The sequence below is a fragment of the Rhinopithecus bieti genome, unplaced genomic scaffold (genome assembly GCF_001698545.2).
Source record: "Rhinopithecus bieti isolate Rb0 unplaced genomic scaffold, ASM169854v2 scaffold_5341, whole genome shotgun sequence".
NCBI lineage: Eukaryota > Metazoa > Chordata > Mammalia > Primates > Cercopithecidae > Rhinopithecus > Rhinopithecus bieti.
Window position 1 is genome coordinate 398,974 of NW_016804835.1, and position 21,486 is coordinate 420,459.

General features: G+C 38.7%; 1 protein-coding gene across 12 annotated transcripts in view; it reads right to left on the reverse strand.

Annotated features, from left to right (window-relative positions):
• Positions 1 to 21,486, reverse strand: part of LTBP1 (latent transforming growth factor beta binding protein 1) — a 456,087-nt gene that overhangs the window by 34,105 nt on the left and 400,496 nt on the right. For all 12 annotated transcript variants that reach the window (XM_017870629.1, XM_017870628.1, XM_017870625.1 and 9 more), the window contains 6 exons: positions 19,352 to 19,495; positions 6,205 to 6,381; positions 5,445 to 5,531; positions 3,449 to 3,577; positions 2,620 to 2,760; positions 1,484 to 1,654 (listed from right to left, as the gene is read on the reverse strand). In XM_017870629.1, the coding sequence (XP_017726118.1) occupies positions 1,484 to 1,654; positions 2,620 to 2,760; positions 3,449 to 3,577; positions 5,445 to 5,531; positions 6,205 to 6,381; positions 19,352 to 19,495 (849 nt within the window). The remainder of the gene's footprint in view (positions 1 to 1,483; positions 1,655 to 2,619; positions 2,761 to 3,448; positions 3,578 to 5,444; positions 5,532 to 6,204; positions 6,382 to 19,351; positions 19,496 to 21,486) is intronic.

Consider the following 21,486-nt stretch of genomic DNA (forward strand, 5'->3'; position numbering starts at 1 on the left):
CCTCTTTGACTATTTTAATACTTTAGGAGGAATACATGTGATTTGTGGAAAAAATTAGACAATGAAAAACCACTGCATAAGTACAAAAGATTTGAGGTAGTATAGCATTGTGAGAAAATGACTCAAAAGCCTCACTGAACTCACATTAACAGTGATTTCACTTTTGTCTCCCCGTGGCATCTGCTTCCAGGGCCCGAAACAACCAGTAAAGCTAGTAATTAGCCTCTTGCTCTACCTACATCCTCCCAGCCCTTGCAACAACCCAAGACAGATGTAGACGCCTCCATTTCACAAATGAGCTGTACAGGGTGAAGTTTTTTTCCCCTGGTCATGCAGCTGCTATGGCAGTGCTGGATTCCAGACTCAGCGCCATCTGGCCCAGTTCTGCCCTCTCTCCATTCTGGGCCTGCTATCATTGCCATCTAGTGCTTTGCGTATTTGCTCTTTATCCTTGGCTATTCATTTTCTTCTTACGGGAATTCCCAATTATTTTCTCTTTCATGCTACATTGGTTTTCAGCTATTTCTAAACTGGAAAGCTAATTTATTATATAGCTTGAAAGAAATATTCTAATTGAATTCACTAAAATTAATGCATTTCCTCTTTTCAAGCAATTTTTCCCCTCTCGACTGTTCTGAGAATATATTCATAATAAACTCCTTTGCTTTCTACTTGCACATGATCCTTCTACCTTTAACAAGTCAACTTTACAAAAGGATACACTGAACACTTTGGAGTGCTTTCCTTTAATGAGAAGGTGCTATGACAGTAAAAAGGGAAATTGGCAGTCAGTGCACAACTCAACGGTCACCAGACAGCCCAGCCAGGAAGCACGAAGCCAGCACCTTCCAGGCCTCCTCCAAACTGGGAGAGGGGATGAAACTGGGAGCTTAGCCTGTCTCATCTTTTCCAGTTGGCCAAAGGTTTAAACCCAGATAGATCTAGAACTTGAAAGGAAAGGAGATTTGTTGAAATATTTCTTCGATTACTTTCTAAATCCTTCCCTTTTTGTTCTAACCCGTTTCTTATACCTCCATATACAGAGGTTGACATGAAAATTTGGACTTTGACCCACAGTGATTTTCTACCGTCTCTAATATACGTTTTGGTCCAAGTAGAAACTGTTAGGAATGAGAAGAATTGTAGTAAAAAATGAACTGCCAGGAAATATAAATTCTAAGCCTATGCCACTGATTGCTAAGTTATGTTTCTTTGGGTCATTTATCATTCACTGGGGAAATGGAATGAGGGCTTCAAAAATTAATGACAGGGTTGGGAGTGGAGGTAAACAGGAGCGAAATGTTTATGCAATCCTGCCCTACACACACACACACACACACACACACACACACACACACACATAATGAAAGTAAGATATCAGGAGTGAAGGCGAAGATATGGAAGAGAAACGTCAGGATGCAAAGGAGGTGAGATGAACTTGTCCCCAAAGGCCTCCTGCAGAAGGAACTGGATATGGGCTCACCTGAATCCTTCATGGGGCAGAGGGCACACTGCATGCCCCAGGCCTCTCCATACAGACAGCAGCACTCAGTGTACGTCGTCTGCTTGCCCACAAGAGGCCGGCTACACACGTACTCATCACTCAGATGTTCCCAGCACAAATCTTGGTAGACATCAGTTTCTTCTATTTGTTCTGAAAGGGAAAACATAGTTCCATGAAAATTGCACAGTTATTCCTATTTATAAACACTGTGTTGGAAGCCAGCAAGTCTCCAAGCTTCCATCTAAGAGTGACTTCCAAGTAAAAGTCTGAATCCAGTCTGGTCTTTGAATGGATCAATTCTCTGTCATCTCCAACTGGGTGTCATTCCATCAGCTGAAATTCCACCTGCCCATCCGGTCCCAACACAATACTTCTCTCTACAGCTTCCTACTGTTATATACAATGCCCACTATTTTGCCTATCCGTCATAAACCTGATGGGCTTCTCATTCTTCTAATCTTCACTTTTTCATTTACTCCTGTCAAACCCTACCATTTCTTTCCACGTAACAGTTATTGAATTCACGCCTTCTCATCCATTTAATCTGCCAAAGCCCTGGACCAGTGACACTTCATCCTGGAGTCTTTAATTCCTACCTTTCAACTGACTTCATCCAAAGCAGTCTCCTGAGGCGAATGATAGATGATGCCAATTATCAGCAGCTTTTTGCCAATTATCAGTAGCATCAGGGATGACAGGAGTTTCTGTCAGTGGACTTCTGGGCTCTCCACCACCTTGTTGAACTCCACCCTCTGCTCTGCTGAGCCTTATCCACTCCCTCCACTCTGCTGAGCACACCTAATTATCTTTCCCTGAATTACATTTCCCTCAGCTGCCTTTGCAGGTTAGGGATGATGAACCCTCAGCCATGGAACAACCCCGCCATCTGCTCAGCCACTCCAGGGTCCATACTTAATGAGTATGTCCAGGCTATTAAATCTCTTGCATACTGATGATATGCATCTTGTTATTATTTCTGTAAGTATCTCATTTTAGTTATTTCAAAATACCCAAGGAATTCATTTTTTCTATTTTCCAATGGTTCACAATTTTAGTTAAAAGGAAAACCTTATGATATTTACTTGGACACAGGTTTGCATCTCCTGGAAACATACCGTTTGACTCAGCCGGTCTTATACATCTTTTTTCTGATGCATCCAGGACCATGGGGTGAGTACAGAAGCAGTTGTAAGAGCCCTCTGTATTAACACACTGGCCATCAATACAACTACTGGGGTCTTGACATTCATCCATATCTTAAGAGAAAAAAAATATTACTAAAGAAAATCAGCCATCAGTTGTACCTCATACACTTACCAAACTTGACACATTGCTCTATTTAGTCCAGATTCCAGGGGCTGCCACTTTTAATTAACCACACATTATCATCCAAAAGAGAGTGGCTCTGACTATAAAAATGTAAGCTGCTCAGACTGAAAAACAACATTGCTGCTGCTGCTGACATTAAATAAGGAAAGAAAACATCGATGAACAGGATATGCTTAGAAATTTAAGATAAAATGGCTCTTTATGATAACTTTTAAAATTATTGCCTTTTGCTATGTTTTTCTGCCTAGTATATATGGTTTTCTGCTTAAGCATTAAAGTCTGGGTCAGGATTTAAAATGGCTCTCACTTGCACAGTATGAGTGATGAAACAGGAGGTGCCACAGACCAAAAGAACACTTCAGTTATACCAGTGGCCTGAATTATAATTCCACAGTGAATATTAACTCTTTGTTTGAAATACATTCAAACAGTAGAATGGAGGTGGTTTTTTTTTTTTTTCCTTAAATTGCGGTTAAGAAAAGATCCCTAAAACATTTACACATCTTTTCAACATATGATTTAGATTCAAGGAAATTGTTTTTACTACATAGCATAGTTATTTTTTCCATCTGTATATTTTCACAGTACACCATACTATATCCCCTTAAAGCTTACCAAAGCACTGCAGTTTCACAGGATCGTAGTATGTCCCTTGCTTACAGTAGCATTCATACCCAGGCCGAGTGTTCAAACAGAAACCATTTTTGCAGATTTCTTGTCCAAAAAGTAGGCATTCATCTGCATCTATTGGGAAAAAATTGAGAAATACAAAAGGAGTTAGGTTTGATCTTTCAATTAAAAGAGTATAACCAGATTTGGGGCTTTAAGTTAGATATTATAATATTTATATTCCAAAGAATCCTACAGAAACAGCAATATTCTTAAAATAAGGCCTAATTGGCAGGCATAAAAACATAAACAGATGTAGTTTGTCTGTGATATTTGAGAAGCAATGGCCAAACCATTATTGGAGAAGTGTATTTGTAAATATGGTTTCTGAGATGCTACCTCATATTTGATGAAATGGTCTATGGTTCCATAGTGGCATCAACAGAAGGATATATACCTTTTAAGAAACGTGTTCTATAATGTATATTCTGGCCCATTCACTAGTTGAGATGTAAAACGTTTCCAAGAAGGTTTGGTGGAACTTGAATGCAAGTCTTTCTTGATAAAAGAAAGCACAATTTGCTAAGGGGGTTAGCAGACCCATTCCCCCATAGAATTAACAGTTTGCTATCTCAGTTTACTCAGTGATAAATTAGAGACAATAGGAACATCTACCTAATAAGAGTGGAAGGATGAAATGAGATAATCCATGGCTAGGACTCAGTATATACTCTAGCATAAGCAGATACTCAAAAGTGTTATCTGTTGCTTTTACTGCTATTATTAGCATTAGTTCTAGCATTTTAGAGCTAATGTCATCTATTCCTCATTTTACAACCTGAAGACTCCATAGAGGATTTGCTTAAAGTTACACAGATAGAAAATGGCAAAGCCAAGCCTAGAACATACGGCTGGTTGGATCTGAATCCAATCTTCCAACCATTAACAGCACTGCTAAAATAGGAAGAGGAGGAATTTATTTTCATATAAAAGAGAAGATGAATTTATGGTGAAATCAGAGCTCTGTACCTTAATATGAAGGGAGATTTAACGACATCCCTGCAAAAACATAGTAATGTATATTTGTGAATTTGGAAACCATTCAACGCGTATTATAAACCAAGTCTTCTCATTATTTAATTGGACCAAATCATAGATGTATTTAAAAAAACACAAATGGAATTTCTTATCCAGCTACTGAATTACACCATATTATTCAAACACTAGTTTTCCAAAATTGACAATAAAATGATTTTATAGTCTGTTTCCCAGCTACTTAGCAGTCTTCAGTATTAAACTATAAAGGAAAAAAATAACTTTGTATATAAAAGGTAATATCTCTATCATGAAAATGTCAAAAGTGAGTGGTTAATGAGGAAATATTCATACATGTGGATATTCACCAACATTAAAAGGCTGCACATTTATTTTAGAATTACATAATAGTAGCATTAAATATATAAAACATGTCTACTCTGGTTGTCTTCTCTTCCATTTCTCATTATGAACTTGTGGCCACTGGTAAAAGGCCCCACAACAGTAGGATAAAGTCTAAAAATACAAGAACCTTAGCTTTGTTGATGACCATAAAGACAAATAGTGGTCAAATTTATATGATCATAATTTATATGATTTCTATTAAGCATCTAGAATAAAATAATATATTTAGTAAGTATGTACTAGGTACAGAATTTGTTAAGTACTTTCAGATACATTATCTTATTTAATCCTTATCATAACCTTTGAGAAATTATTCCTATCTCAGGGATGAAGAGATAGAAACTCAGAAGTTCACCTCCCAGTGTCTATTTCCCAGCATCATACAGTTTGTGTTCTGACTCCAAGTCCATGGGGACTTTCTTTTAATGGTAGGATTAAGGACTTTGTAATCAGTTTTCATGACTAAAAAGAACTCTAATTCTGTGAAACCCAAGCCATGCGTTCACCTGAGTATCTCACATATATACAATGTGTTGAAAATTTGTTTCCACTTGATTCTGACCTTTATAGTTCTCACCACCAGCTTCCGAAGAGGATTCTCCAGCAGGCACAAAACCTTTCCCTTTGGGACACATTTCAGTGAACTCAGCTGATTTTAGAAGAGACAAAACCAAGAAAAGAAATAAGTTGAAAAGAAAAAAAAAAGAATCAACATCTTCCATGAATGCATGTTTCAAGTTCAGTTTTGCTTTCTCAGACTTGGTAACTTTAAGGCAATTCCAGCAAATAAATTTAGTACAATCTCAAAAAATTATGGATTAAGTGCAAAGAAATCTAATGACTTCATAGATTTTCTTACACTTTTAATTAAAAAAACCTCCAAGTTCACTCATATTTTCTTATTCATGCTTTACTTGATATTATAACTACTATTTTTCCATGACTGTGATGTCTAGTTTCTTAAAGGTTTAATAAGAATCAATTACACAAAATCTTAGCTTCAATACACAAACTTTAGTTACGAATAATGCTGTATCATTATTAGCAGCAAAGATTGATTTTAATTTTAAAGTGGAATAAAACTGAATTAACTTTCTGCCAAAATATCACACAGAACCTGAGTGTCACAGTACACTCTGATGAAGAGAAGTTCAAGGATTCATATTAAGATGGGATGCGGGTGCTGGATCTAGCGCTGAATGAAACTCACTATGTGGTAAGTCGCCTTGAGTTGGCTGTGGGAGTGAGTGTCATCATTTCAAGGCCCAGGGACACCATATGACCAAACACAAGTGTGACTCGACCACTCAGCAGATTCTTACCAGTTCCCAAGACCGGGCAGGGGAAGATTTCACAGTTATCTCCCCATCCCGCACCCGATGTACAGCAGCATTCTTGTTTCGTGACATTGGGGGCCAACACATTATCACAGAGACTGGCGTCATTGAGATTATAGTAGCATTCTTTCTTTTCTTCTTTGGGTTGATCTACATCTAAATCTAAATGGAGTAGAGAAGGTAAAGAGTGACAATAGGACACATCAGAACTACCTAACACAACTCGTAGAGAATGCAATGGGTGAAAGAGTGACCGTGTCAATAGCATTTGCTTTATAGAAAATGCTTTCCACTTTCAGTGTCAGATTCTTCCACTTTGAGATAAAAATGCACTTGAATCCTGAGTTTTGGTGGAATTCTAACATACCCCAAGAGTGTAAATCTGTCAAAACCATTTCCTTTTACGTGAACCAATTATTTTATTATTGTAGATTTGGCTGTGAGTAGAGTTTCCATATCTGCTTTTCTTGCCAAATATAGGGCCATTTGTTACTGAGCTATAACACCTACTTAAATCAATAAAAATTTTCCCCAACACTTGACCAGGGGTCTGAGCCCACACATAATATTTAACCCTTAGGTAGTTATTTGAATCAACCATGCTCCCAATCTCTTCTGAAGACTGCACAGAAGAAGATAACTAGGAAAATACTGCTGTAACCTGGAGCCTATTAAATAACCTTTCATCACTGAAAATCTAACTACTTAAATTGTTGCAAATATATGACTTTGAATGAAATAATGAGTGCCAGCTAAGCCTCAGGGTAGAATTTCAAATCTGGGTTCTAGTCCCAGCTCAAGTGCGTCCTAGAGGAAAACATATTCTAACAGATTCAGCTTAACGCTCTGTGTGATAAAACACGAAGGAGATGATATGAAAGAATACAAACGATAAGAACAAAATCCACCCACTTTCAGATAAGGAAACAGATTGAATTCGATCAGATATGAAGTCTTTGAACAAGTCTGTGCTTTTAGAAAATGATCACTATTTTGTGACTAGACTTGGAAAGTAGTCACACCCCTTCTCTCCTGTATGCTATAGAGTTCAAATTACTGCCTATGATCCAGTTTGAATTTATTAACTGTTTTTATTTAATGCAACATCAAATAAGAAGCTGACTACTGTCATAATAATTACTTAGATTAATTCTAATGAAATATTGTCACTAGAACTCTACTACTTCCAGATTCTTGGACTCAAACTGTAAGGTCAAAAGGAAGACATTTACTGGTGAGGGTAAGAGTTTAATGTCCGCACATACTTACACTTACCTTTGTTTTGAAGTTAGCAGATAATTGTATGAGCAGGGAAATTAAATAAATTATTTTTACAATATCTTCCTATATGTTTATTTTGGCAGGGCCTAGTTGACAGTGGGAATTTTACTAACATATTAAATAGTAAATGTGTTTCTAAAATATAAACTCATAAAATTCTATCAGAAAAGCTACTGCCCTTTCTTTCCTCTTCTGGCATTAAAAGCAAGCAAAGCAGCAAACAAACCTTGGAAATATACACTCCTCTCAGAACACAGAGTATCAGTGAGACTATAAAGATCCCTCATCTAGTTGATTCTGGCCAATTCTCTGATTATTTTGTCTTTGACAGATTTCAGCTTGGACAGTAAGTTAGCATTAACAGCTGATGACAATTTGTAAACCTAGAACAAGTGTCCAGGAAAAAACTCAAATGCTGATTTCTATGCAGCAGTTTATGAAGTGGTTTTAAATCATTTCCTCGTGTGTGAAATTGGGTAAAACCTGCCACTTTCCTCATCTGGTCTAGCTTGCTTCAAGTGTGCAGAGGACTGAAATTCACTTTGTGCACTCTTGACGGAAAGGATCTTCGTTAGAAGGGCCTTCGAGCTCTTAGACATGGAATTACTTGGGAAAACTAAGAGTCGTATTTTAAATTGTTACTAAATCAATTATGAACCCTACAGAAAATTTTATAATCTCTCCCTCAACACAGTGAATAAATTGTCAGCCTGTTACTACTACCAATTCTGCTCAATTATTTTCTTCAGCTGGTCCAAAAATGTAGCTAGCTATTAATAAATAATAGTGAGAAATACAAATCAAAAAAGCAACAGGGTTTTGGTAATCAGGTTTATTCTATGGTTTGTGCTAAAAGAAGGCTCAATTTTTTTCCCCTCATGTACAAAGTTGTAAGTATGTCATGGTGTTTATTACAAAATGGAATACTTGTAATAAGGCCTCAGTGAAGATTATACTCACAGGTAATTAGAAACTATAGGCTTCTCTTGAGTCAAAGCATGTCAAAATTTATAAATATATATGAATTTAAAATCTGAAATATATTTATATATAATTTTATGTATTTTAAACACACACACATATATATAGACAGATACATATATGGTAAACATTGTTTTGTTTACTAAAACGTTTGTTACACTCACTCATAAAAACAAAGAAAATAAAACAATCTTTGCCTTTTTGGGGAAAGAAGCAGATTACTTCCCATAAGGGAAATAATCAACAATATAATTGTAATTATTCAGGTTTTACACTGGTTGTTAAAAGTTTTGGTCTTATTTTCTAAGACGTTTGAAAGTTCAATGTTTATACAGCTGAAACTGAGGGTTAGTCAGGCCCTCATCTGTGTTTGGAAAGAAATTCAAATTCTTTTTTAAAAACTAGTCCACAAAAGTCATTCTGGGAAAAGCTACAATTTCCCTATCTTCCTAGTCTTTAAGTAATTAACTTCCTAGAGCATTTTTCCATTGGGATAAAACTCTGGTCAGTAAATATGTGATAATGTAATTTCTTAAATAAATTCTTGTAAGCGTTTAGTTCATTGCTGCCGGGGTGGAGGGTTTCTATATTGGAAACTAATTTTAAAAGATCAAATCAATAGTCATAGAAAGTGCCAAGTATTAAAAAAAATGAATCTTCTTTTTCTTAATGATATTATGAATAAGATTAGCTGTACTACATATCTCATGCCACAGACTTCTAAAAAATATATGAATCCTCCTTCAGACTTCTAAAAAATATATTAATCCTCCTTCAATATTTTCAGATTTGAGTTTTCAATTTGCATTAAGAGGTTGGCTTCACATTTGCATAAAAAGATCAAGTTTTTCATATTTTATTCTAGAGGTGTGGCTGGTAACAACAAGAAAGTTTGGTTTTGGACATTTTCTATGTTTTTTTCTGAGGGAACGTTTACAGAGGACTTTTCATGTGACCCATAGGGTGACTATATGAGATAGAAGGTGCTGGTAAATACAGCGTCCTCAATTCCCAGAAGAGAAAACTACTGTCGCTTTCAAGTGGCCTATGTCTACTGCTTTCCCCAAAACCCTTCTTTGGAGCTCAGGTTCTTATCTCACATAGCATGGGTTTGTTCTGCTTTGCCCTTTATTCTTTGTGTTTTTGTTGTTTTCATCTTTGAGATAAATGGGAAGAGGGACACAGATAATCTCTGCTGCTGGGGGTTCAGCAACAAGGCCACAAATAGTGCAATCATGTCCCCTGGCTCTGAATAGGAAGGAGTAGGTTTGAGCTGAAGACACCACCTATAAAGAGCCCCTTCTGGGAGCTCCTCCTGTCTTGGTTCATCAGCCTAAAGAGGGTGTGGGCCATTTGCTTGTAGGGCCATTTCCATCTTTAGTCTTTCCCCATAAATGTCTAATCTTAGGAATTACTGTTGGGATGAGAAAATCTACAACAGGTAGCTGGTCAAAGTGGATATGAGCTTTTTAAATGGGCTCTCCCTTTCCATTTACAATGTGTTCTGAAGGTTTTTATGAGCTAATCCTCTCTGAACCTTTTGGAACAGTCAGAATTACTACAATGACCCAAGAGTAACACTGCTAATACACATCAATAAATAGTTACCCCCAAAGAAACAGCTGCCTGTAGTCCTGAAAAGAGATCAATGGATAAAACTCTGTGCATATGATGATGTTCAATAAATTACTTTCAGCAGAATTACCCAGGGCACTTTACTTCCTTTCTTATTTTAAAATGCTACAGGTATTAACGTTTTAGTGAGAAAGGATTCTTTAATATTTCAAGGAGACATAAAGGAAAACTTAGAAATTCATATGCTTTTGTTTTGAGTTTTCTCATACAAGAACTTGGAAAATGAGAAATGTGTTTTTCTTTTTTTTTTTTTTTGAGACAGAGTCTCACTCTGTTGCCCAAGCTGGAGTGCAGTGTTTCAATCTTGGCTCACTGCAAGCTCCGCCTCCTGGGTTCATGCCATTCTCCTACCTCAGCCTCCCAAGTAGCTGGGACTACAGGTGCCCACCACCATGTCCGACTAATTTTTTGTATTTTCTATAGAGACGAGGTTTCACCGCTCAATCTCCTGACCTCGTGACCCACCCACCTTGGCCTCCCAAAGTGCTGGGATTACAGGCATGAGTGACCTCGCCCGGCAGACATTTCTGATCTTAAAGCTTGAAACTTAACATTTGTCTTATCTGAGTTCCTTTCTCAGGAAATGACCTTCAGGCCTCTTAAAAAAAAGTATCAAAGAACGGAAACTCACCAGATCACCACATCCTGACATGAGATGCTGATCCCTGATTCATCATGATGCTTTCCCTTTCCCCTTCCCTCCCTTGCTCTTGTTTTCTTATACATTGTTACATTTCTTCCCCGTTACATAAACCCCTAGTTTTAGTCCATCAGGGAAGTGGATTTGAGACTGAGCTCCCATCTCCTTGGCCATAGCACCCAATTAAAGCCTTCTTCCTTGGCAATACTTGTAGTCTCAGTGATTGGCTTTCTGTGCAGTGAGCTAGAACCTAGACCAAACCCCTGGTGTTCAGTAACAGAAAGTGGATAACTTAAGATGGTAAAACATGTTAAAGCAGTCAAAGTGAAGTTTAGAAAAAAAAGCACAAGAGTAAAAACACTTAAAAGAGGATCTCTCCACATAGTTCTTGCTCTTAAAGAGGTCTTAAGGAGTGAACTGGAGGCTTTACTCCCAGGACACACACGCACACACCTAGGCCTCACTGCACAGGGATGGGTAGACAAGGCTATCAGGGAAGGATGCCTGGTGGAGCTGACATCTAGTGAAGGCATTATAAGAGAATGGAGAAAATGAGCCAGGGACAGTGAGAGGGTGAGGAGAGGAGAAAGTCAGGGATATTACTATAGAGTGGAAAAGCAGGGAGAAGAAAAATGAGCAGAAATGGATGAATGAAGGGGCTCCTGAAAGCCAAATAAAGTACCGTGGGCCCAGCCCTCTGTATCCATGGGTTTCACATCTGTGAATTCAATCAACTGCAGATCAAAAATATTTGAAAAAATAAAAAGCATACAAAAACAAATAATACAAACAAAACAACAGTATAGAGTAACCATTTACATGTCATTTATATAGTATTACGTATTATGAGTCATCTAGGGATGATTCAATGTATACAGGAGGATGTGCATATGTTATATGTAAATACTATGCTGTGTTCTATCAGTGACTTGAGCATCCATGGATTTTGGTATCAGTGGGGGCCCTGGAACCAAGCTCTCTTAAATACCAAGGGACAGCTGTACTGCAGAGAAAGAAAAACGAGAGAAGAGTACAGAGTCAGAATAGGAAGCACATATGGAGATGGGGGAATGAGCAGATGTCACACAACACAAGCCTGTAACATTCCTGACACTCAGGCATCATGAGGGCCTGCAAGGATAAATGCATGAGTAAAGCAAATCCGAAGTGACACACAAAGTGTATGAAAACGTTTAAAAGGAAATGCACAAACCATTCCTCTTCAGGTTTAGTTTATGGCAAGTTCTAGGATCCAAAATGCATTTCTAATGCAACATTATGGGTATATCTTGTAGTATTAAGACCAGCCTGGGCAACATAGTGAGACCTTGTCCTACAAAAAAATTTTAAAAACAAGCTGTGCATGGTGGTGTGGGCCTGTAATCCCAGCTACTCAGGAGGCTGAGGTGGGAGGATCACTTAAGCCCAGCAGGTCAAGGCTGCAGCAAACCATGACCATACCACTACACCACTCCTGCCTGGGCAACAGAGCGAGATCCTGTCTCAAAAAATAAAAATAAATGAAGGTACAATGGTGTGTGTGTGTGGTGTGTGTGTACAGTTTTAGTTTGTCACTTTGATTGATATGTCAGGTCATTAAAACACTGACACCTCTTTATCAGAAACTCAGATATGACTTTAGGTACTATCTATAGCAAGCAGAAAATCTTATAAAAGCAGTTTGGCTTTTATACCAAAAAGATGATACCTTCTCATTATCATCGCTGGATGTGGGAAGAAACTTGACTCAGTATTTTTTTAAAAAACAAATGAATGTATTTTCCTCAGCCTTACCTACATTTACGGTATAGATCCATTACAAATACACAATAGGACCTCAGGAGTTTTATGGCCTTTTACAATATTTGCATTATAAATACTGTGGTCTTACTTTCTTTAATATTTTTTTCCTACCAAAAGTCTTTTTTTCCAATCAGAAATAATGTTTATAAAACTCTTTCAATGTTAAATTTCTTTAACAGGTTAACTAAACACATTTTAAAAAACAGACTCTGCCACATATAACAGTTGACTGATTGTTACATGTGGTTTCCTGCCTTTAAAAAATGTGTACATGCACAGCCGGGCACGGTGGCTCACGCCTGTAATCCCAGCACTTTGGGAGGCTGAGGTGGGTGGATCATGAGGTCAGGAGATTAAGACCATCCTGGCCAACATGGTGAAACCCTGTCTCTACTAAAAATACAAAAACGAAATTAGCCGGGCATGGTGGCGGGAGCCTGTAGTCCCAGCTACTCAGGAGTCTGAGGCAGGAGAATGGCGTAAACCCGGGAGGCAGAGCTTGCAGTGAGCTGAGATCACGCCACTGCACTCCAGCCTGGGCAACAGAGCGAGACTCTGTCTCAAAAAAAAAAAAAGTGTACATACACAAAACCTGTAGTGTACCTTTCTAGGAAGGGAACAGGGATCCTGTTTGAGTTCAATTGTCAGAACTACCAAGATGAGTCCAGTGGGGAGACATTCTTTTTTTCTTTTAATTTAATCTCTTCCAATTTAACTCAAGCAATCTGAAGCAGCGCTTCTTACATGGAAGTGTGAACAGACATTTCCTTACTTAAGTGTGCCCCTATTAAATCTTTGAAAAAATGAAAAATTATTTTTATTCTGTAGAAGTAGCTAGGAATGGGGGGGATGGGTTATTAAAGGGACATGTGCTTCTAATGTGGAGAGGCAATTTATTCAACAGTTAGTGAGTGTCTACCATCCATCAGGCATCGTGCTAAGCACTGAGCTGTTTTGCAGTGGATGCAGAGAGAATAAGATTCAGAGACTGTTAGTCACAAAAATAAGGCACGTGGAGAGCAGAGAGGCAGAATCCCGTAATTCCACCTTGGGGATTTGGGGAATGTGTGACAACTTGGTGAGAGTCGAGCAGACTTTTAAAAAGGCTTGAGAGATATTTCAGGAGAGGCTAACAAGAAGACAGGCACAGTGGCTCACGCCTGTAATCCCAGCACTTTGGAAGGACAAGGCAGGCAAATCACTTGAGGTCAGGAGTTCAAGACCAGGCTGGTCAACATGGCAAAACCCTGTCTCTACTAAAAATACAAAATTAGGTGGGCATAGTGGCACAGGCCCGTAATCCTTGCTACTAGGGAGGTGGAGGCACAAGAATCACTTGAACTCAGAAGGTGGAGGTTGTGGTGAGCCACGATCACGCCACTGCACTCCAGCCTGGGCAATGGAGCAAGAGCAAAGTCATCATCTTGGGAAAGCATAATTATTCGGGGTAACCATGAGCAGGGCATGGGCTTGGATGTAGGTATGGGGAGTGTAGGACAGAAAGCTAAACAAGCAGGTTACATTACAGAGGATAAAGGATATTGCTACCCTGCTAATGCATTTGGACTTCATGCTATAAAGCAGTGGCAAGCAGTTGAAAGACTGAACGATTTAAACCCAGATCTGTGTTTTGAAAACATTAACTCTGGCAGCAGTGTGGAGCAGGAATTGATGAGAGAGGCAGGGAGAGAAGGCAGGAGGCTACTGGAATGATCCAAGTAAGTGATGCTGGAAGACTGACCCAGGGAAGCAGCATCCAGAGCAGGGAGAGATTTGAAGAGCACCCTGAAGGTAGAACTGACAGGATGTTATGATAGACTGCTTGGATGACGAATGGGGAGACAAAAAATGTATGACTTCAGAATTTCTAGTATTGATGTCTGGCAATTAATAAATAGACACGGCTGGGCGCGGTGGCTCATGCCTGTTATCCCAGCACTTTGGGAGGCCGAGGCAGGTGGATCACAAGGTCAGGAGTTCACGACCAGCCTGACCAACATGGTGAAATCCTGTCTCTACTAAAAATATAAAAATTAGCCGGGTGTGGTGGTATGCACCTATAATCCCAGCTACTCAGGAGGCTGAGGCAGGAGAATCCCTTGAACCCGGGAGGCAGAGGTTGCAGTGAGCCAAGGTCATGCCACTGCACTCCAGCCTGGGCGACAGAGCAAGACTCCATCTCAAAAATAAAAATAAATAAATAAATAAATAAACAGACACAAGTAGAGGAAATGGTGATTAATTTAGGTTTGAATAACTGTCAGCCAGAGAGGCTTACAAGACACCCTGGAAGACAAAGTCCAATAGGCAGCTGGAAATAGGAGCATGACACTCAGAACACAGGTCGAGGCAGAAGATATTTACTTAGCAGGCAACATCATATAAGTAACAGTTGACTCCAAAGCAGATAAAACATCCCAGGAGAAAAACATAAATAAGAAGAGAGCTAGGCATGCAACTGCCTGGGATGTTATTATTTAAGGAATGGGCAGGAGAAGAGGAATCTGAGAATGAGACAGGAACAGACTCGTCCAAGAGGCAGGAGAATGCAGGGAACAGTAATGTCGTGAAATCAATCACAGGGCAAAGATGGGGGAAAAGATGAAAAACCAGTGTCAAATGTTTCAGAAGACGACTCTGGGATGAGACTAAAGAGTTTAGTACATAGAAGCTCACTGACGGCTCACTTAGATGAAAAGTCAGAGGGCCTGATTTCAGTGCACTGAAGGTCAAATGGAAGATGGTTCTGCTGAGGCAGGGGAATATGGATGTCCTTTCAGAGTCCAGAGGTCAAGATGGTGATAGATATCGGATGGTGATACTGCAGGGGACTTTCTTTTTGATTTATTTTGTATTTGCCAATTTTCTATGATTAATGTGTATTATCTTAATAATGAAAAACAAAATGAAAAAAGCCAATTTTGAGAAGAATTTGGTGTCTTGGTGTCCTCAGCCCTAAAAGTAGAAATGGTGAAGTGGGAAGATCCCTGAGCTGGGTTCCTGAACCAATTCTGCCATTCATTAGCTATATAACCTTAAGAATAACATTTAAGATGTTTCTCTGGGCCTCAGTGTCTTTACCTATAAATAAAAAAAATTGAGCTGGAAAAATCACTAAGGTGGTTTCTAAATGCAGAAGTCTAGGATATAGTTCATGATGTGGGAATAAGATCCCAAATGTATTAGCGAAAACTGATATTTAAAGAAACCCTATGATAAACTGTTGAGTAAAGTGAAGAATTACTTTATAATACAACGAATCACCCCAACCTATATGCTTTATACTTTCTGATTTTGTTTGCTTTTCTTAAAGTGAAGAATACCTATATGGATTATAATATGTATGTTTTTCATTGTGCTCTTTTCATTATACCTTCTGTTTTAAGAATAAGATTCCGTTCCTACCACAGAATTTCCTCTGTACACCAATCAAGGAAGAGAACAGCATTTTGTGGGTAAGGTCTGAAGGCTGCAGTTGCCAAGATTAAATATTTACTGCTTCCCTTAGAGTGCCCAAAGACATAAAGTTTTTATTGAGCAATTATCACAGGCACTAAGGAAATAATAGCATCAGACTATATTTTATATCCATACCTCCTTAAATGTGATGAGTGGCCTGGTAGGGACTTTTTTTTAGTTACTTCTTTTTCAGATGCTTTTAGGCAATGCACAGCAATGTAAACTAGTGGCCAAAGGCCCAGGCAGTCAAAAACATTAAGGCAGACCTAAAAAATACACATGTGGGAAGCAAGAAAGTTTAGAAATAAAAACCCTAGGGCATGAGCATTCCGAAGTACCTTAAAGGTTCATCTGGGACAATACCCTGCTGGAAGTGGGTGCTCTTCTGCCAGTGGGTATCCCACCTGTTCTTGGATGCCTTTGCGGGAAGCACTCCAGTATTTTGTGAGGCTACTTTTTGCTGACTAGCTCTTGTTAGTTATTGGAAAGCTCTTCCGGATACTGACCTGAAATCTGCCTTCCTAATATCCTACGCCATTGCCCTAGTTCTGTCTTCAGTATGATACCACATCAGATTATCATTGTTGGAATGAAGATTGTCCTGGGGGAGTTTTACAGCTGAATAAAAACGTGATAGCCTATGCTAGAAATCTATCTTCCCCTTCCTAAGCACTTTTCAGGAAGGATGAGATCTCAGCTTCAGTATATTATATATATAATGAAATTAATTTGAATCCTAGTCTAAAAACGTTTATTTATATTTGGCCTAAAATGTTTTGTTCTATGGAATAGCAGATTCTTTTACTGGACAGGGTACAAACTCTCTTAACTGGCCAACATTTAACCAACTTGCTGTGTTAACTGATGTTTTCTTGCCCTCTGTAAAACACCATTGCTGATGCTCACGGAAGGGAGAATGCTCAGAGCCGGACGGCTGTTCTTGCAGAGGTCCACACACTTCTGCTCCTATAGGCTGCGCAGTATGCAAATCAAGACTCACCTAGGTATATACTCAAACATTCTGTGTCAGTGTATTGATTATTGTACTTACATAATTTAATTAAATATTACATCAACCAGTACAATATGAATGTGACTAGAAGAGCTGTTTCTAGGGCAAGTTAAAGCTTTAGAAAGATTCGATAAAGTTGATTCAGTAAAAGAAATGCTATCAACTTAGGTGTGGACAAGACAAGTGTAAAAAATTGAGAAAACTGTAAAATCTAGAGGGATTTTACATTCCTTTGCTTTGGAAAAGGCTTTAGATTCTCCCTTCTACAAAGAAAGTGTAAGTAACACATAACAGATGGGGTTTATGCGGGATAGCCACACAAACTCCACAAATGAACCTCTACACAGAAAAAGACCATAGCCTTTCTCTTCAAAGATTGGTGCATGAATGTACTTTTTTTTTCTTTTTTCTTTTGAGACAGTCTGGCTGTGTCGCTCAGGCTGGAGTGCAGTGGTGTGATCTCAACTCACTGCAACCTCGCCTCACGTGTTCAAGCGATTCACGTGCCTCTGCCTTACTGATTACAAGCATATGCCACCACACCCGGCTAATTTTTGTATTTTTAGTAGAGACAGGGTTTCACCTTGTTGGCCAGGCTGGTTTAGAACTCCTGGCCTCAAGTGATCTGCCTGCCTCGGCCTCCCAAAGTGCTGGGATTACAGGAGTGAGCCACCGCACCGGGCCAAATGTACTTATATCCTTTGAGTTAAAAATTAAATTTAGAAGATGTTACCTTTTATGATTTCCAGTTTTTAATCACCTTTTCAAATAACTGATCAATTATTGGCTCTGATGAAATCAGACAGAAGGCTTCTGCTGAAGTTTATGGCTAAACTCAGTCTCTCAGGATACTGCTAGAAATTTTTTTTTAAATGAAGACTGTCATAAGACAGTGTTAAGACTCCATACAATCAAAGTTCACCAACAACTATACAAATTGAGGCATGATAAAAGTAAAAGCTGCCAGGAGCTATACAAATGAATAAGCTCCACTAGTTACTGGTTGGGATCCAACAATTATCTTTTTATCTTCCTCTACAGAGTGTGATCGTTGGAATATCCTGCATTTTTTCACTTAACATTGTATCACATACGTTTATCTTTATCATGACTATCTAAGCATCACGTAGGCCATTTAATGGCTATATATTATGACATATGAATTAACTCATTCAAAATAACACTATAGGTAAGGTGCTACCCTATGGAACCAAGCAAAAATAAGAAAAAGACAGTTACTTAACCAATTCTGTTAGTGGTCAACCAGATTTTTTTGTTTTTTGGTTTGTTTTTTGCTATTGTAGATCCAATTAAAATGAAAAGTCTCTTCTTTATGGAATATGTATTGTTGTGGTGGTCATTAGAATGAAGAGAAATCCTGTCACCAGTAATAACCTGTCTCTTCTCTTTCACAAAGTTTTTGAATTACAGTCTGTTCATTTAATTCTGTACCCTTCACCTTTCTATATTTAATAACTGAGGAAATATGTGTGGGTGAAAATATTTTTATATTTCATTTCCTATTACTTGCAAAGACAGCTATTTTACACAGAACAAGTGTACCCTCCAGAGGAGTAGTGAAAGCTATTATTGAAGCATGGATAACACTGACTGAGAAAGAAAAAAAATGGTCTATGTTTCATTTTACTTGGTTCTCAAAGGACCATTTGGGCCTTTGCTTTCCCTGAAATACAACCAAGCTATAGCTACACAGCACAAACTAAAAGGGTGATTGGGAAGTTGATTAATTTATCTGGAAAACAGTCCAACTCTCTATTTCAGTTTGCACAGTGACGACACAGCCTAAATCAAATTTTAAGTGAACGCAAACATAGCCACTCTCTAGGCCAAATTCTGGAAAAACACCTTAAGAATTCCAAGTGGAAGTCTTTGTAGATCCTAAGAGGCCTATATATTGCTTTTAATTTAGAGACGTGTCAAAACACATTTCTCTAAGGGCCAAGAACGTATGGAGGATTATGCAACTTAATGAGATGGTGCCATATTAAATCCTGAGCTGATAGCTCTCTAAATTTTAAGCAATCCCCAGCAAACGTCCTCATCATTTTGGATCCTTTACCTTACTGGAGGCATCTCTGGTTTGGATAGAACATTAGAGGCCATCTAGCCCAAAGAGTCATCATCCACATCTTAATTCCATTGACAAGGCAGGCACAGAAGAACATGGAAGCTTCCAGAGACAGCACTGTGTCAGGACATCTGGCTAATTATCTCACTCCCAGCATTTATCCCAAAGCTGTGTGGGTGCAGGTCTTTGAGAGGAGCCTGCCATTCCCTTGCACAGTGTCACTGGGACTTACCTGTGGAGGTCCGGGAGCGGCACTGCCCGGTCATGGGGCTGTACTCTTGATTTTCATCAGCACACACGCACAGGAAGGACCCTTCCACGTTTTCACAGAAGGCTTCACCACACACCCCACTGAGGAGTTCACATTCATTCACATCTGGAAAAGGGAGCACAGGCCAAGTGAGATATGTGTCTCATTCATGACAGCTCTCTATTTTACCAGCTGTGCCAGGGCTAATAGTGTCTTGCTGAAAAGAAGGCGATCCCCAGAGAGCAGTCAAACCCCTTCTGCTCTTTTAGGGAAGGGGTTCTTTAAGGTAGAGCTGTCAGATTTGGTCTGGACAAAAGGACTATAAAAATTTAAGACAATTCTCAATTTATTTTGTTTTGTTTTGTTTTTTTGTTTTTTTGAGATGGAGGCTTGCTCTGTCGCTCAGGCTGGAGTGCAGTGGAAAGATCTCGGCTCACTACAAGCTCCGCCTCCCGGGTTCACGTCATTCTCTTGCCTCAGCCTCTCGAGTAGCTGGGACTACAGGCACCTGCCACCACGGCTGGCTAATTTATTTTGTATTTTAAGTAGAGACGGGGTTTCACCATGTTAGCCAGGATGGTCTTGATCTCCTAACCTCGTGATCCACCTGCCTCGGCCTCCAAAAGTGCTGGGATTACAGGAGTCAGCCACTGTGCCTGGCCAATTCCCAATTTAGTTTTAAAGGACACCCTGGAATTGTACTGCAAACCTAATATGTGCCCACTGACCATCTAGTTTTATCATTCCTGACTTTTCAACATAATGAAGTCTTAAATGACCCAACACTCTACTCTCAGTTTTTTTTTTTTTTTTTTTTTTTTTTTTGAGATGGAGTCTCATTCTGTCGCCCAGGCTGGAGTGCAGTGGCACGATCTTGGCTCACTTGCAACCTCTGTCTCCTGGGTTCAAGTGATTCTTCTGCCTCAGCCTCCTGAGAAGCTGGGATTATAGGCATGCACCACCATGCCCAGCTAATTTTTGTATTTTTAGTAGAGACAGGATTTCACCATGTTGGCCAGGATGGTCATGAACTCCTGACTTCAAGTGATCCACCTGCCTCAGCCTCCCAAAGTGCTGGGATTACAGATGTGAACCACTATGCCTGGCCTACTCTCAGTTCTTAATTCAAGCAAAGTTAGAATCACCGATACTTCAGTAACCACAGAATTAAGTTCATTTAAAAAGCTTTTAAAATATACTTAAATATCTGAAAATACAGGTATTTCTCTGGTAGCCAAAGCATCCATAATTATCAATAGAATTCAGATTACATATTCCTTTGAGAAATGAAGGAGAGACCCCTATAGATACTCATCAGGCTACATTAATCATTCATGTGAAACGAATTGGTCCAATAACTAATCACTGATCTCAGGATGCCTTTTCAAATTCTGTTGATGTCCCACTGTGTAATTTCTATTTTGCTAAATGTTTTTCTTCTGTACTTAAATATACATAATTAAAATACAGTCAAGGAATCTCAGTGACAAGTACACTTTATTCAACATTTTGCAAGTACACAGCCCTAAAGAAAGGCTAATTTTATGTTTGATCTTGTCCAGTAGTGCTTTTTACCCTCTTTCCTCCTACAATATTTTATTTATGAGTATCCAGTTCAGCAAAGTACCTGAATTAAAGTCTGAAATGCTCACGTCTTATGCATTAAACATGTACAAACATTAGCTTTCATGAGCATACTTCGAAATGGTTTATACAAAGTTAAAAATTTGAGCAATTATCTAAATCATTCCAGAAAAAAAAATCATCCTTTCACCTGGTATACCCAGTTAATTGGACAAAAAGCTTATATATCTTGACTTATTTGGATAATTACCTCAGTTTTCCATTTCATTTGCATATAAAGAGACATAAATCCAATGAACTGGTTTCACTTGTGAAAAATACCATAACGTAAAGTAAAGCAGAGTTGAAATATTTAATCAACCTAGACAGTCATATTGAGACCAGAAAAACTTAAGAAATTGCCAGTTCACATTTATCAATTTTAGGTAAATGTTCAATGGAACATTGTACTTTCCAACATGTATTATTGATGTGGCTAATAAACTCGATCTCATCAGACTGCAATAATTCAATCAAGAAATATTTCCTAGCTT